Source organism: Staurois parvus, unplaced genomic scaffold (genome assembly GCF_062004578.1).
Source record: "Staurois parvus isolate SC_StPar_1 unplaced genomic scaffold, SC_StPar_1.0 ptg000978l, whole genome shotgun sequence".
In the NCBI taxonomy this organism is placed as follows: Eukaryota; Metazoa; Chordata; class Amphibia; order Anura; family Ranidae; genus Staurois; species Staurois parvus.
The window spans coordinates 346,270-364,095 of NW_028318774.1; the positions used below are offsets into that span (position 1 = coordinate 346,270).

The 17,826-nt window shown below is 41.7% G+C and overlaps 1 protein-coding gene and 1 non-coding gene across 3 annotated transcripts in view; both read right to left on the minus strand.

The window, feature by feature from the left end:
* Nucleotides 1–6,031: 6,031 nt before the first annotated feature.
* The window catches only part of PRPF39 (pre-mRNA processing factor 39), a 46,576-nt gene continuing 34,781 nt past the window's right edge, over nt 6,032–17,826 (minus strand). For both annotated transcript variants that reach the window (XM_089657222.1, XM_089657224.1), the window contains 5 exons: nt 13,561–13,829; nt 11,378–11,562; nt 11,221–11,295; nt 8,723–8,846; nt 6,032–6,655 (listed from right to left, as the gene is read on the minus strand). In XM_089657222.1, coding sequence (XP_089513348.1) covers nt 6,593–6,655; nt 8,723–8,846; nt 11,221–11,295; nt 11,378–11,562; nt 13,561–13,829 — 716 coding nt within the window. In that variant the 3' untranslated portion in view covers nt 6,032–6,592. The remainder of the gene's footprint in view (nt 6,656–8,722; nt 8,847–11,220; nt 11,296–11,377; nt 11,563–13,560; nt 13,830–17,826) is intronic.
* LOC149441499 (small nucleolar RNA SNORD127) lies at nt 11,638–11,711 on the minus strand. The gene has a single exon (XR_016307334.1). It is a non-coding gene; the product is annotated as a small nucleolar RNA SNORD127 (small nucleolar RNA).

Genomic DNA, 17,826 nt, shown 5'->3' on the forward strand with positions numbered 1-17,826 from the left:
AGAAAGAAACCACCTTCAATCGTATCCAAGGAGGGAAATGCCAGGCACTCGAGAGAAACAGAAAGACTTCATGGTGCAATATTATAAAAGCCAATTCCTTTATTAGGTACTCATTGCACTTACTCAGGAGGTGTCCCAGCCGACACCAGCATCAACAGCATAGCAGCAATCACATAAAACGAGCCTAGCTACTCAGCACATGCGCAGTAGCTGGCAGCCAAAAACGTAATGACGTCACATCAATCAAGCTCCGCCCAGCTTGATTGATGTGACGTCATCACGTTTTTGGCTGCCAGCTACTGCGCATGTGCTGAGTAGCTAGGCTCGTTTTATGGGATTGCTGCTATGCTGTTGATGCTGGTGTCGGCTGGGACACCTCCTGAGTAAGTGCAATGAGTACCTAATAAAGGAATTGGCTTTTATAATATTGCACCATGAAGTCTTTCTGTTTCTCTCGAGTGCCTGGCATTTCCCTCCTTGGATACGATTGAAGGTGGTTTCTTTCTTTTGGAGAAGTGGATTTCTGATAATTTGAAAAGCTTTTTTCATCTTGTTATTTGATCTATGAGGATCGGTGTGCTGCAGAGTTTCGTTTCTGAAAATATATCTATGGATGACCTGCCATCATATTATCAAGGTTTTTTGGTGATATTTTTTCATATTTAGACACTTTTTTTGCACAAAAGTTTTTTTGCACATTTTTTTGTGGTATTTTTATTCTGGACTTATGATTTGAACTTTTTTATTATTTATATATATATTTACTAGCGCAAATTATTTATTGCATTAATTGTTACACTTTATACATGGTGATTTTTTGCAGCTGGTACACTATAAGTGAGTTATATAATTTTAACCGTAGGCGCTATTATTAATTTTCTTTAGATTCAAAAGGAGACTTCCTGGTGATGTTTGTTCTAGAGCAGTGGTCTCCAAACTGCGGCCAAATTTGGCCATTTGGGGATCTATTCTTCACTCATATGAGGCACCATTCCTTCCACTGAAGCCAACAGTGGAGCATATTCCTCCCATTGACACAGATGGGATACTATTCCTCCCTATGACACCAATGATGAGGGACCATTCCTTCCAGTTACACTAACCATGGGCACTATTCCTCCTCCTACTGACCACAGGTGCTATGGAATTGGTTTACTCCCACTAACCACCAAGACAGACATTTCCTACTCCCACTGGCCACAGTCTCTGACCCCCCAAAGTCTAAAGGACAGTAAACTGGTCCTTTGGAAAGTTTAAAGAACACAGTTCTAGAATGACCCAGGTTAACTCACTTTGCCACCCTCCTATGAGTCCTGACCAATGCACCACATATTCTGATGTATAATTGGATCTAGGGAGTCAGCAGAAGCTAAAAGAGTCTTCAGGCCTGCAAAGATTCATGGTACCCTATGTTAGAAGCAGCCCCAAAACATAACTGCGTCTCTTCCATGTTTCACTGTACGCATGGTGCAATTTTCTTTGAAAGTTTAACTTGTCTGTGAGCATCTAATTCATAAAGAATGGAAAAGCCCCAGTTTTATCGCATCTGTCCAAAGAACATTCTCCCAAAAGCATTGTATCTCATCAAAATGCATTTAAGCAATTTTCAGTCTGGCTTTTATGTTTTTCCTTCAGCATTGGAGTCTTCCAGGCTCATCTTCCTTTGAGCCCACAGTCTCTCAAAAAGCTACAGACAATGGGATCAGGCACTAATGTACCTTGAGCTTGGAGTTCAACCTGTATTGCTTTGGATGTTTAACTTGGATCTCTGTCTGCTATTCACACTATCCTTATGTTGTATTCTGGGGTCAGTTTTCCCCCTCTTACAGCCACCTCCAGAGGGTGACTACACTCCTGTGGACCTTAAAGCTGAACTCCACATTTCACTTTAAGTTGTTCATTTGCATCAAGCTGGCCCAACTATTTTCTAGTACATGTGTCCCCCATGAATATTAACCACCTCCCACCCATCATATAGTAATATGACAGGCACAAGGTGATTCACTCGTTCTAGGACGACGTCATATGATGTCCTCCCGTTCTGACCACGCATGTGCAGCTCAGGGAGCACACAGCGATCGGTGGTGCGCTGTGTCCCTTGGACACAGCGGATAACCGATCACGGAAAGAGCAGAAGATGTCGGCTCGGTCATGTGATCAGCTGTGTCCAGTCACAGCTGATCACATGTAAACAGCATTTCTCTCCTCTCGAGCTGTCACACTGACAGCTCGAGGAGAGTCGGTAATCGGCTTTCCGCAGAGGGGACATGGACCCTGATGATCAGTGTAGCCCCGCTGATCAGTGTAGCCCCAGCAGTGCCACCTGTCAGTGTCCATCAGTACCTTGTGTCAGTGCACATCAATGCCACATATTAGTGCCCATCTGAGCTGCCATTCAGTGTCACCCATCAATGATGCCAGTCAATGCCCATCAGTACCATGTATCAGTGCTGCCTTTCAGTGCACAATGATGCCGGTCAATGCCCAGCAGTGCCACCTATCAATGCCCATCACTGCAGCCTCATTAGCACGCATCAGTGAAGGAGACAAATCACTTATTTACAACATTTTCTAACAAAAACTAAGAAAAAAAAAAAAAACTTCAAAATTTTCAGTGGTTTTTGTTTAAGAAAAAATAAAAAAAACCCAGAGGGGATTAAATACCACCAAAATAAAGCTGTCACAAAAAAAAAAAAAAAATTTCATATGGGTAGTGTTGCATGACCGCGCAATTGTCATTCAAAGCGCGACAGCGCCGGAAGTTGGCCTGGGCAGGAAGGAGGTACAAGTGCCCTGTAGGCTTGTGGTTAATATAATCCAATTTATAATCTTTTCCAGGGGTACCAATGAATCTATCCACACGATTTTGGAATCTTTGTAAAATAAGCAATTTCTCTTTTCACACCATCATTCCTTCACTCCGACATACCAAAAATATGCAGGTGTAGAAAACTATCACTTTTAATGTCATCACTTTTTAGGAGGAATGAAAAAATGGTTTCAATGATTTGTAAAAGATACCAATACATTTTTCCACATCTGTAGGTGGGATCTGTGCTTGGTACACCTTTGTCAAGTTTCCATTCTTCCGTGCAATTTTTTTGTGAAAAGATCATCCTCCTACCCCTTACCTAATCATTGTATAGAATGTTCCCATGTATTATTATTATACAGGATTTATATAGCACCAACAGTTTGCACAGCGCTTTACAAAATGAAGGCAGACATTAAAGTTACAATACAATTTGGTACAAGAGGAACACAGAGGGCCCGGCTTGATAGAGCTTACAATCTAAGATTATACCTCACCGTTTGTCCATGACTTAGTGCAGCTATGGGCAAACTACGGCCCGGCGGACCTTTTAATCCGGCCCGCAGAGCTAGGCTCCCGCTAGGCTCCTCTCACAGTCCGCCCTGAAGACAGGTGTAGCATGAAAATCTGTCTCCTATGAGGATCTGTCCCCCTCGACGTATCTGCGCATGTGCCGGAGATCGCCGATCGGCTGCTAATGCCTGAAACTGGCACATGTGCAGATACGTCGAGGGGGACATCCTCATAGGAGACAGATTTTCATGCTACACCGGAACGGCGCGGGAACATGGCGAGAGGAACGCGCGGAGCAAAGGTAAGTGAATTGACACAGGGGGGACTTGGGGACTTAATATGGGGGATGAATTACTATATGGGGAATATTACTATACTTACTATGGATGACACATACACATCATTCATCTACTCTTGGTCCGGCCCCCGGGTCCAATATATGAACCCATTGCGGCCCTCAAGTCAAAAAGTTTGCCCACCCCTGACTTAGTGGGACTCAACCCTTGGTACTCTCTCCATTCTCTGACACAAAAGCAAAAAAAATGGAGCAGATCACCTTAGTGTAAAATTGTTTATTGGAGGAAGATTAAATGCGGACACATGAAAATAGTCTAGCCGCCTCTCCTGGTCCATGGTCACACAGTCCATGAAGGAGGGCCATGCAAGCTGTCAAGCCCAAGGCTGTGCAAACCCAGAACACATCCCAGCAAGCAGGGCCTGCATCACTCACAGATGGGGAAGGAACCTCTAGCAGGAGGTGAAGAGATACACAGAACATGGCTGCTAGGACATGTTTCAGAGGTGTTTTCTCCTTTCTGAAGTGAAAGTCTTTTTTTTTTTTTATTTTACTACCACTGATCAACAAGTCTATGGCATGGTTTACTCCCACCAATGCCAGGGCTTTGAACTTTAGGGGGGCTGGACTATGGCCAGTGGGAGTAAAAAAACAAAAAAACAAAAAAAAAAAAAAAAACAAAGGACAGTGCACTGGTTTTTTTTTTTTTTGGAAAGTTTGGAGACCCCTGTTGTAGAGATGCATTTTCATTCCGCACTTATGAATTGATCAGGTAGATCAGCGTTCTTTCCTTGGCAGGATGTTCCTCACTAGTGAGGAGTATCCTCCCCTAGCACCACAGCTTGGTTCCTCATATTAAGACAGCACCTGGTCCTGTTCTTATTTCCACATGGGGGTCTGTTTGCACCCGACAATGCATGAGAGAGTAAAAAAAATATTTTACTCTGTAAAAATCTTTTTTGTACATACCATAGCATGAATTTCTTGATGTCCATTGGGGAACACAGGAATTCAGACACAGCCAGGGTATACTGACTCAAACAGGGCTGGATAGTATAAAACAGAATAAAATAGAGCCCCCCCCAATCTAGAGGTCTTGGATAATCTCAGGGTGAAGAGACTATTCTCCACAGTGCAGACACTGACTATTTTCCATGCCTGAAATATGCATAGCAATAAGGGCTGGAATGTGAAGCCCAAACCAGAATGGTGAAACTTCAGGTGCCTTTGAGAGGAAGGATTTTGGGATGATCCAGACTGCACCCTCTTGTAGCACACTGCCAGAAGGTAGACTTGCAAGGGGTCAGAGTGAAATCAGACATAGAACAGACTTGAAAGAGGCCACCAAGACTTGCATGCAGAAACGGAGGGTTGGATGGCTCCTGGGCTGCAGAGTGCAAACATCAGACACAGCAGGTGCCATGTCTAAGATAAGGCTCAGATATAATTGATGAGACTATTTCAGCATGGACTTCTGGAAATGTAGGTTCCACCGAAATCTTTGTAGGATCTGCACGGACTTTGGCTGACGGAGCCAGAGTCAATTTTTTCCTAAGAAAGTCATTCACGTCTCCCACTATGGGGACACCCTGAGAGTGAAACATGGTGGTAATGAAGACTAGCACCTTGAAGACCAAACAAGCAGTGGACAGACCAAAGATTGTTAATGCATGCCCACAGCAAAATGCACATAGCATTGAAATCCCTTGTGACAAAACATCAGCAGAGCCTAGCAGTGATGTCATGCCCGCTCTGTCAAGAGAAGCTGCTTTACAAGCTGCATCTGTTATATTTGTAAGTACCTTTTATTTACAATAAATATTGGAATGTTAAAGCAGAACTAAACCCTCCTATCCATTTCAACCAAAGAAGCTGCCATCTTACCCTCTGTTGGGTTAAAGGATAAGTTCACATTTCGTAACATGTTACACCCACATATTCAGGGTGTAACGTTACTGTAACACCGGCACCCACAAACTGCCCCAGCTAGTGGTCATAATTAAAAAAAAAAAAAAATTCTGTGAATAGGAAACTACAAGTCCCAACAGCCTTTGTGCCCCAGTGTGATAAGAAGACGTACAATGAGCCAAGTAGTTCAAGTGCTGACAAGAAGCATGCGGATAGCAAGAGAAAACAGAGTGACAGATGAGCTCATAACTGTGCCCATTCACCTTTCACTGACCATGAACAAGTTGGTGAGGATCCAGGATGATCTGGGCTCAGAAGTTGAATAATGATGGCCAACAGACTGAGAACATTTAGTGGCAGAATAAGTACTGTGTGGGAAATCTCTTAATTTACAGTAAATGGATGGTTTTGTTACTTCAGCTTTTAATAGGCTCCTTATTTTTATTTTGTTACTTTTAGCTCATGTTTCCTTTAACTGTACCTAACAAAAGAAAATATAGATGTATTATCCAACTGTTTATTGACAACAAAACATTACCAACTGTGGTAAAAAGAAGATGCATACAGATGAATAGCAATACAGAAAAGCTTCTAAAAATCCAGATGCTTCTAAAAAGAAAAAACAAAAATCTGCACATGTAACATTTAACTGGAAAATTTCCCCAGACAATGTTAGTAATAACTTTCAATTGTGCAGGGATGTCCCTTCTTTAAACACTTCTTTGTAGAAAGCCTTCTAAACGAAATCGACTTCTTCCAGAACAAAGTTGTTTCAGTCCAATTTACACAAAATATAAAGATAAAAAGGGAAAAAAAAAATAATCAGATTTTATGAACTGAATATTTTCCAGCAAGTGGAAATTGAACAGAGAATGCTATTAGGGGGAGAAATTTTTTTTTTCTCCGTAACTTCAAAAACAGAATGAGATCACCAACAGTGCTCAAAACCTGGATATTCTCAGGTACCATAAACCTTCCCCCAAAGTGAAAGACAAAATTAGCACACTTTATAACTTAGGTCAACTTCTGCTGTGAAAAGAATTCTTAGAGGAAATGGTAAGTCATCAGGTGGACGGAGGATGGTAATACTGTCCATAGTTCCATGCACCAGCACCTTGGTAGTTGTACTGCAGAAACAGAAAAGACAAGAACATTGTTATCAATGTGTAGAATTCACAAGTAGTTACTACTACAGTCATTAACCAGATCATAAAATTACAGTGTCCTTTTAAGCCACCACCCCTAACCTCTGTTGAATGAACCTACCTACACTAATGCCCCACACCCAGCTTCTAATGTCTGTTTTTGCTGAGCAGTATCCTGTAGTTTTGTTTATCTCTCAGCAGAATTCCTTCTAACCAATGTTACAAAGACGTCGGGCTTCTAGGGGAAATCACAAGACAAATGACAGTTTACGCAAGTGGACACTGCTTGGCTCATGAAAGGGCTACTTACTTGCCTGGTAAGTGGATCATCTGGTTTTAAAGCCATACTAAACCATAAAACAAAAATTAAACTATATGGCAGCTTACCAAACCTTAAAGCGGAGTTCCAGCTGAAAAAAAAAAAAAAAAAAGTCAGCAGCTACAAAAGCTGTAGCTGCTGACTGTAAAAATACAGCCACTTACCTGTCCCTCGGTCCATCGGTGTCCTCACCACAGCTGGTTTCACCAGCTGTCTTCTCTCCCTGGCGCCGGCATCTTTAGTGTGGGCACCCGGCTGTGACAGCTTGCGGCGTCACAGCCAGGTGCCCACTGTGCATGCGTGAGAAGCGCTGCGCTTTGTAAATGGCCTCGTAGTCTTCTCGGACCTGTCATGTGTCCCAGAAGACTACAGGGAAGTGGGGAGGACAACTTCCACTTCCGATCGCCTAAGCGGTTGGAGCAGGTGAGTACCCGTCAAATTTGGGTACCCGCTACCCAAAAGGTGCCAATCCTCAATGGGGAGCAGGGGACAAAGCATTAAAGTGGAACTTACCCTTTTGGATGGAACTTCACTTTAAGTCAGCAGCTACAAAAACTGCAGCTACTGACTTTTACTAAACACACACTTACCTGACCCAGGGTCCAGCGATGTTCTCACCCGGGGCGTCCCTTCTCTCCTCCACGGTGCCGGCATCTCAACTGTGGGCACCAGGCTGTGACAGCTTGCAGAGAGCTAAACAAGTGGAGCTTCCACTTTTGGGTGAAACTCCGCTTTAAAATGTGGTGGCTGCATTAACTTTTTTTAGGTTTCGTTTCCCTTACATTGTATTTTCAGATGGTGATCCAGCTATTAACACACTTTTTGTCTTAGGGTGGTGGCACTTTATCTCTGAATGAGCAACAGACTCAACCTTGGACAGCAGCATTGTCTGGACAGGGTAGAGTTAGTCACTCAAGTAAAGTCCATCTAAATTTCCTAGTCCATCTAACAAAATATAGTCACTGCAGCTAACAATTTCTTTTTAGTAGTTACAGAAATAAATTTTCTTCAATTTGGTGAAAAGGTTTTAAATACATTTATAAAAGCAGACCATTGTAGGCACTCCTGGCTGTGTTAAAGGGGCAGTCACAACCCTTCCACTTTTGTTGCACGCTTTAAGTTAAAGGAAGTTGAAGAATAACGGCAAGATCAAGGAAGTAAAAAAAATAAATAAATAAAATGTACAAAAGGGGGTACTCAAAACACAAAGAATGCTTTGTTAATGAGAGAGACAGAATGCAACATAAGGCTGGCAATACATTATACAATTCTTGTACATTTTACCTTTATATTTACCAAAACCATAATTGAGGTCAAACCTAAACATTTTCAATTTGTATACAAATCAGGGAGGCCCTTGCACTACACAGCTGAAAGTCAATCTAAAAGAAAATTGAAGAAAATTGCATGGCCAGCTTAAGTGTGATTTTACATTTTGCTTTTAGTACCGCTTTAAGAATGTCAGTCCCAAGTCCAGAAAATCATGTGGATCAGAAGTTCCAACTTTATTTTACTGAAAACTTATTTTGAGTTACCGCTGAAGTTACAGCCAAGCAACCAGAACTTTTAAAAGGATGTCAGCAATGGCAGCCCATGTATGTCTCCCATAACAGGATTAATTTACCCACCAAAATTCTATCAAGGTTTGGATGCATATTGTACTAGTGCATCTGCATTGAGCCAGTCTACAGGCCTGTGCTACAACAAGAAATACTCTCCAAGGCTCATACCTGATACCAGTTGTTATAGTTATAGGCGGATGGCACAGCTCCTGTTGCTGCAGCAGCCACTGGAGCAGCAGACACAACTGCGGCATCTTCAGTATGTAACCTCTTAGCATCTGGCTGTTCCAACCTACAAAAAAAACAAAAAACACACACATGATGTAAAGTCAAAGTGTTAGTTTTTTAGGGGTTTTTTTTCATAAAAAGTATACTTGAGGCAATGCAATCATATAGGGTGGTAATCAGAACTGATTCCCTGTGGATACATAAAAATAAGTTTTAATATTGACAGAGTACCAAGCAACTTTATTTCCCCCTTTACTGGACAGACAAAAAAATTGCAGTCTTTGGAACAGAGTCCACTTCTAAGTTCACTGGAACACAATTTCCAGCAGATCGCAAATGTTATAAGAAAAAGATTACAAAGATTAAGTGTCTCAACAATAGACATGATTAAAACATAATACACAGACAAGTAGCTATACAGCAGGACTTAAAGAAAAGGTTACAAAACTACAGTAGGGATATCAGCATACTCTTACATTTTATGTCAAACTTTTCCATTCCCCTTTCCTGCTCAGAATTAGGCAGTATGGAGTACTTTCCTTAAAAGTACATGCAGTCAATATAGATGTTCTGATTATTACTGGACACAAGAACTTTGTTAGCTTTTTTCCTTTCAGAACAGTAGTGAGGATCCAACATAAAAGTATCCTGTCAGGAAGAGTCTAGATTCAACCTGTACAAATTTTGTAATTTAACAGACACACACAAATGAAAGTTGAGATGAGCCCCTACATAAAGTCAGAGCCAAGTGGAAGAAGTTATTTAAAATACAAGTGCAAAGATTTCAATACTGATGTCACAGAGATAATGATGGATCATTCAACAAAGCATCCTGAGACACTCGGGAACGGATTTAAGAAAAAAATTATGCAATCGCCAAACACAATCCTTTAGCATACTTTATATCCCTTTTACTGACCAAGTTATGTCATGCATCGGTAGCAAGGCGTGGGTGGGATAGGACACACAGGTACAGTGTTTGTAAATATGATAAGCAGACTGACAGATCCCTGATGTCTTAAAAGAACCTGGCAAAGGAAAAATGCTCACACATAGGTGGCCATTGGGGACAGCAATAAAATAACCGTTCTTAACTTCCGAGGGGACAAACGTGCCTATAGTACTTTGTCCCAGTTGTCACCTAAAAAAAATTTCCCTATGCCAGCTGTAGCTCCACCCCCTTCTGAGCCCCAAATCATAAGGGTTCCTGTTGGGGGAGGTACAGTCAAAACACAGAGCCCGCTCTCCTTCGAGCTGAGTGATTTGTTGCTGCATGTTCAGAATCTTAAAAGATCATTTAGAGCTTTGAGGTTGTATAAGGTATCTGCCCCATGTGTGTACAAGCAGATACATTACAGAGTCACAACCCCAAATAACTTACTATTAACAACAAAGTTGCTGGTTATTCATAACAGTGTCAGATCATTCACTGTGGCTGTGTTTCTCTCTGAGCTGCATTTACACAGAAACAGCCTGGCAGATGGATGACACAGAGCTGAATGAGTGATCAAAACATTGCTGATCACACTGAAGCATCCATTTTGGTGAAAGTCAGCACTTTCCTCTGGAGTGTCCCTTGCTGCCGGAGACCAGAGCTGTCAATCACAAATCAGTCTCCTTCATAGCAGTGTTGTCAAACGAGAGACCTGTCTGACCATCCTGTGATGAAACGAAGACACAGATATGAACAAGACCACAGATATGAACAAGACCAAGTGCTATATTTACTTGGTCTCCTAGGGAGTAGAAAAAGAAAAAAAAAAAAAAAAAAAAAAAAAGTATAATGGAGGGATCATTTTTAAGTGAAAAATATTTGAGGGGGAAAAAAAAAAAAAAAAATGTAAGCAATTAATCCCCCCCCCCCCCTTCTTGTGGTTGTCGTCCCAGTCCTGCACAAGCCCAAGTCAGTAATAATTTTAAGGCCATAATTCAGGATTCTCTCTAAACTGCTGGCCTGTTACTCTTTTAATGAGTGCAATTTTAAGACTTCATGTGTTGGATATTTACTCGACGCAACTTCCTTTTTCTTACCATTATATTTTTTTGCTAAACAATTGTGTGGGATAAACCATTGCACCAATATTGTGACCAAAAAAAAAAAATTTTATTCTCCAGGAGGTCTGGTTTCAGAAAATATACTGCTTTGGAGTTTTAACTACACTTCGAGGCCATTCATTTTTTTATTCCTTTAAATAACACGCAAAAGCAGTGGTGGCAGCAAACAGTTAAATATTACTGTTTAGGAGAGAGGAGAGGGGAAAACCAATGGGGCACTGTTTAAAACTTGGGTGTTTAGGATTTTATGTAATTTTTACAGAATGACAAAATAGAAAAAAAAAAAAAAAGCAAAAACCCTAATGTTTGCCCTGGACTCAGGTCTCTTTTGCTCAAATTACTGAAAATCACCCAAGGTGTGCATGACAAGCCATAAATCATACCCATTTTCAGATTTCCTCTTCAGATTTTCTTGTTCCTTTAAAAGTTTCTGATGTTCGTCGTAGGTGGTCAGCAATCTAAAAACCAAGCAATGAAATGATCATTGAATTATTTATATATTGCTATTCAAGAGACACCAAGATAATAATGTTTACTCACTTGTTGATATCAGATCCAAAGTCTTCTAAGAACTCCACTTTCCTCTGTGAAAATAGAACTCTTGTAGCTATTGGCAATGAGCTCCTAATAACTTTGTCAAAATGGGACAAGATGTTGGCTTCATTTTGTTTTACATCTCCATTGAACTCCAAATCAATCAGACTGAGGTATAACTTGGTGTTTTCCTGGTCAGACAATAAAAAAAAGACTTGGTGAGACACAGTCTCCAAGAGAAAAACGATTTATAAGTACAGAACCACAGGCAACGTCAGTTTAGAGGGACTGTTGTCTTCAGAAATGACATACAGAAGTCTATTTGTCATCATCATTGCCTGAATGTTGTATCATGGGAGACTAGCTGACCCCATCAGTGCCAATGAAAGCAGCTATTCAATGATCTGCTAATTACACTTATGGAACCTCACCAGTGATTCAGCTGTCCATTTTTTTTGTTTTTATTGAAAAGTAAAGATATTGTAACTTAATTTAACATCAAATACGTTGCTGCACATGCTCCTGAAATATAAAACAGTTTAATGACATTTATATGGCTGGCCTTCAATGAAATCACTCATACAATAAGGTGGATTTACAGACATTTCCTGTCCTAAGGTGACAACATTGTTCTAACCCTTTTCTGCATATCGCTAAAATGGACCACAAGCAATGCCAATTCACAGTACATCCAAACACATAAATGACTAGATTTGAACATCAATAGAAAGGGTAATAAAACACAAACTGTATACAAATACAGGAATCAAATAAATTGAAAGAAAAGTTTGACCTTTTGATATGGTTTTCTGTACAATGTAATCACCTGGTAATCCTGCCAGTAACCTTGTGAGCTGATAACTTGCTGTGCTCTCTGCTGACTGTTATCATTTAGCATTGTTACCAGCTATCTCTGTGCACTGCAAAACACTTCCCCAGTATGTCATGAGGTAGAAGAGACAGCAAGGTGTTGCTAGTCTTATGCAGGCCATAGACTGGTCGTTTATTGGCCGAATGTTTGGCCGCACAAAAAAAAAAAAAAAAAAATCTTGTCTGCTTTTATCGGTCATGCTGGAAAATCCATGAAAAACATTGGTGGCAGCATAGCTGCCAGCAATGACTGATTTTTCATTTAACGTCCGAATCCAGTCTATGGCCAGCCTTAGGGTGACATTTCTCCTTCAAAAGATATAGTATCATTAGTGTTGACACCCTAGGGCAAGAAATTTTTAGGATACCCAGGGGAACAAAAAAAAAAAACTGCAGCCACCACAACATCTAAGGACTGCCAAGCTGCAATTTAATTATTATTGCATTAGGATGCACATTGACGACTTGCCCTCCAAAGGATTCCCCCCTTCTTGACCAGGCCATTTTTTGCATTACGGCACTGCATTACTTTAATTGAGAATTGCGTGGTCATGCAACGCAAGGGAGGTGCGCAGGGATGTCACCACATGGACCGGGTTTTCAAGATGGCGCTCGTTCGGAGCATGCTCACTCCATCAGGCCGAAGGAGTGAGCATGTTCCGAACGCGCGCCATCTTGAAAACCCGGTCCATGCAGTGACATCCCTGTGAGCCTCCCTGCGCCCCTCTGCTACTCCCCGAACCCTGGACAACACCGGAGCAGTGGGAATACACCCAGAGCGCAGCCAAAGGACCGGATGCTCCCACTGGACCTCTATCACTTGATATGCCTACCTGTCACCTATGTGAGTGCAATTTTACCATTAAATCTGCCTGATTTTAACCATCTACACTTAAGTGTCGCTGCTGTCTCTCTTCATTAAAAACAAATGGGCTACCTTACTGCAATACACGTTAACCTGTAAAATAACACAATGTGCGTGCCACAATATATTGGTACATTCTCAATAGGTCTTTAATTGAAGCAATTTCCCTGTTTCAAAAAGTAGCAAGATGCTAAATTCCATATAAAATTTGGCCACCTCCACCTTTCCCTTAAGCAGCATGTAATACCTGTCGGACCTTAGTTGTTGCAGATAACTGTTCCAGTGGCCAAATCTCCAAGATATTAGTTAGCCTAACAGCTGAGAACACCAAGAGAAGCGAGTGCCATCCTCGCTCTCATCCCCGTTATCTCCACATAATACAACGGTCGCACACCTTTTGAGCAACTCAAAAAAAACGTTGATTTAAACGGAACACCTTTCAGTTTCAACTCACTTTATCTCTCTGAATGGCATCACTCAACACCTTCTTTGCCTTCCCGATATTTTTCTGAATTTTGGAATAGTGGCGGGAAAGCTTTATTGCATAAAACGATAATTCTCCAGTGGATTTAGCATTGCTCATGGCCTCTGTCAACAGATTTTCTGCTTCAATTAAGTTTCCTTGTCGCCTTTCAAGGTTCACTCGCCTCAGTCGAACCATTACCAGACCTTCTACAGACTCTTCTAATGTTTTCAGAATATTCTTGGCTTCATCAATGTTACCTAGGAAATCAAGGACAATCAAAATCACAGCTGAACTTAGCATTGCATCAAAAATAAATCTGCTCAGAGTACATTTGACATACCTTACAAAAACCGTTGCATTCTGATAAGAAACTGAGAGCCTGTGAAGGTTTTACACTGGGTAATTCTGCTGTAATTAAAAGTTCTGCTTCAGCATTTGCTACAAAGCTTAATCTTTTATGCAAATTGCACACAGAAATGTGCCACCCAGTTTTAATTAATTTGTTCCCTAGCTTTGATCAGCGTGTTTGAAACCTGAAAGTAAAGTGGTTCTAAAGGCTGAAGGTTTATTTTACCTAGGCATGAAGGTACAAAACCTTTATGGTGTAGTCCCCTGCCCCATCACTTACCTGAGCCTGATTCTGTGATGTGCACAAGAAAACAACTCTACGGACTTTCTTCCTCATTGACTGAAACAGCAGCAGGAGCCATTGGCTACCACTTCTATCAATCACAGCCGGTGAGGGAGTAGGGAGCGGGGCCAAGCTGCGCTGTCTCAGACACAGAGGCGGCTCAGAAACTAGCGCACACGAGTGCCCCCCCCTAGATCAAACAGCTTGCTATGAAGGAACTCATCAGGGTGAAGGGACAGGAGCATCAGCAGGGGACCAGAAAAGAGGATAAAGGCTGCTCTGTGCAAAACTACTATACAGAGCACGTAAGTATAACATGTTATTTTAAAAGAAAACAAAAATCTGAACCTATGTAAACTCTTTAAAGTGGTAATAGACTCATGTTTCTTAATTTTACCTACAGGAAAGCTTGTAAAAAAGCTAAAAATGAATGTCTCCTAAACGTGCACCTCTTAGGAGATATTTTCTCATTTTGTAAGCCGGCACACATGCGCTCTGAAGGAACAGCATATCCGTGACATTCCTTCAGATCCGTGTGCTGTGACTCCTGCGAATATGCGCGGGGAGTGATGAAGTCACAGTCCGCCCTGTCGATGGCCGGAACTCGCAAACCCAGAAGGAAGAAAAAGATGGAAGTCTCTACAGCGGTGAGAGTGCTACTGGAAGGCCTTATTTTAAAAGGTTTTACATAATGTGCTAGTATGCGATGCATACTAGCACATTATGACAATACCTTGCAGGGGGGCTTTTTTTTTCTCCCTTTCCTGCAGTTTACTACCACTTTAATTGAAAATCCCTTTCAAATGTTTTAGTATTTAAATTGAAATTTTAATTGTCATCTCATAAAAGTAATTAACAGCAAGGGACAGTTTTCTTTAGACTGTTATATGTGATTTCTTGTTATCAAAAGCTTCCAAAACTACCAAAAAGTTGCAACTACTAAAAGGGGAGAGAAAAAAGTTACTCTTGTTTTAAACACAAGCTGCTCAAGTGGTGATGAGATTTCCTTGAAGATCCCCTTGGTTAGTCTGTTTCAGAAAGGAAACAATAAGAATTTAATTTGTTTCTTCACAACAGGAGAAGAACTGGCAAAAAATAATTTTCTAAAAGATATTTCAATTTGTATAACCTGCAATAAACTACCCTTTAACAAAAAATAATTTAGCTTGAACTGCAAATGGTGTGAATTTATGCAACATTTGGGCTATCGTTTACCTCCAAACCATGTGTGTCAGTGGTGTGCAGACAACATAAACCTGTTATGGCCTAGGTCAGTGATGGCGAACCTTTGAGTGCCCAAACTGCAACACAACCTTATCACCAACAGCGCTGGGTGCGCTCAGCTGGGGCGCACAGGGGGTGTGTTCTGGGAGGACGTCCATGGACGCCCATCCCAGAACTAGACAACCGCGCTGTAGCCATCTTTCAGCTATAGCACAGTTGGAAGCAGTTAATCTCACCTCTGGCAGTGTCGGTGTGGCTTCCAACCCGGCAGCTCATTCCCATCCACACTGAACGTCGCCCCTGGCCCCGGAGCAGCTTCCTCTCATCCATGCACATCCCCGGATACGTCACCCCTGGCGCCAGAGCAGTGTGGGAGCCGCTTCCTCTTGTCCACGCCCACCCTAGCCCCAGAGACATGGGAGATGTAGTTCGATGGGGGGTGCGGGGTGGATGAGATCTGGATGGCCGGTCAGTGTGCGCGGTCCGTGTGTGCTCATCTTACTGGCGTGTCCACTGAGATAGCTCTGCATGCCAGCTCTGGCACGCGTGCCATAGGTTCACCATCACTGGCCTAGGTCATGCCCATTTAAAAACCTATACAGTGCCTTGAAAAAGTATTTATACCCCTTGAAATTTTCCAAGTTACAACGAAAAACGTAAATGTGTTTTATTGGGATTTTATGTGATAGACCAACACAAAGTGGCACATAATTGTGAAGTGGAAGGAAAATGATAAATGGTTTTCAACATTTTTTACAAATAAGTATCTGAAAATTGTGGCGTGCATTTGTATTCAGCCCTCTCTGCTCCGATATCCCTACCTGTCCAGCTGTATTTATACTGAGATTACACGCAGGTGTTCTGTGAAGCCCTGAGTGGTTTGTTAGAGAACATTAGCAAACAAACAGCATCATGAAGGCCAAGGAACACACCAGACAGGTCAGGGATAAAGCTGTGGAGAAATTTAAAGCAGGATATTCTAAAAAAAATATCCCAAGCTTTGAACATCTCGCTGTTCAGTGCATCATCCGAAAATGGAGTATGGCACAACTGCAAACCTACCAAGACATGGCCACCCACCTAATCTGACAGGCCGAGCAATGAGAGCATTAGGGGGCCTTGCCCTAATGAGCATTAGTCACACTATAGAAACAGTCCAGATGTATTACAGATGCGTTTCTGCATACACTTTGATGCATTCTGGTTCATTTTTTCCCCTCTTTGCAATTCAAATAGGGACATGTGCATTCAAGTAGCGTTTTTGGAGTGGTGCGTTTATGCATTTCACCATGTTCCAGTACAGTTCTGTGCAGGAAAAATGCAGCCTGTTCTAATTTTTTTCCTGCAACCGAACGTACTGGAACTGCAAGCACTGAACTAGGACATTGAAAAACCATATAACTTACTTTCTGTGCATTTTGGATGCAGGAAAAAAAAAAAAAAAAAAAAAAAGCACACTGAAACATGTAGTGTGAACAGCCAAGAGGCTCATGGTAACTCTGGAGGAGCTGCAGAGATCCACAGCTCAGGTGGGAGAATCTGTCCACAGGACAACTATTAGTCGTGCACTCCACAAATCTGGTCTTTATAGAAGAGTGGCAAGAAGAAAGTCATTGTTGAAAGAAAGCCATAAGAAGTCCCGTTTGCAGTTTGCGAGAAGCCATGTGGGGGACACAGCAAACATGCGGAAAAAAGTGCTCTGGTCAGATGAGACCAAAATTGAACTTTCAGGCCTAAAAGCAAATTGCTGTGTGTCAGAAAACTAACAATGCACATCACCCTGAACACACCATCCCCACTGTGAAACATGGTGGTGGCAGCATCATGGAGATGCTTCAGCAGGGACAGGGAAGCTGGTCAGTTGATGGGAAGATGAATACAGGGCAATCTTAGAAGAAAACCTGTTAAGAGTCTGCAAAAGACTTGAGACTGGGGTGGAGTTTCACCTTCCAACAGGACAAACAACCCAAAACATCCAGCCAGAGCTACAATGGAATGGATTAGAATACAGCAAAGCATATTTATGTGTTAGAATGGCCTAGTCAAATTCCAGACCTAAATCCAATTGAGAATCTGTGGCAAGCCTTGAAAATTGCTGTTCACAGACACTCTCCATCCAATCTGATAGAGCTTGAGCTAATTTTCAAAGAAGAATGGGCAAACATTTCATTCTCTAGATGTGCAAAAGCTGGTAGGGACATACCCAAAAAAGACTTGCAGCTGTAATGGCAGCAAAAGGAGGTCCTACAATGTATTGACTCAGGGGGGCTGAATACAAATGCACGCCACACTTTTCACATATTTGTCAAAAAAGTGGAAAACTATCATTTTCCTTCCACTTCACAATTATGTGCCACTTTGTATTGGTCTATCACATAAAATCCCAATTAAATATATTA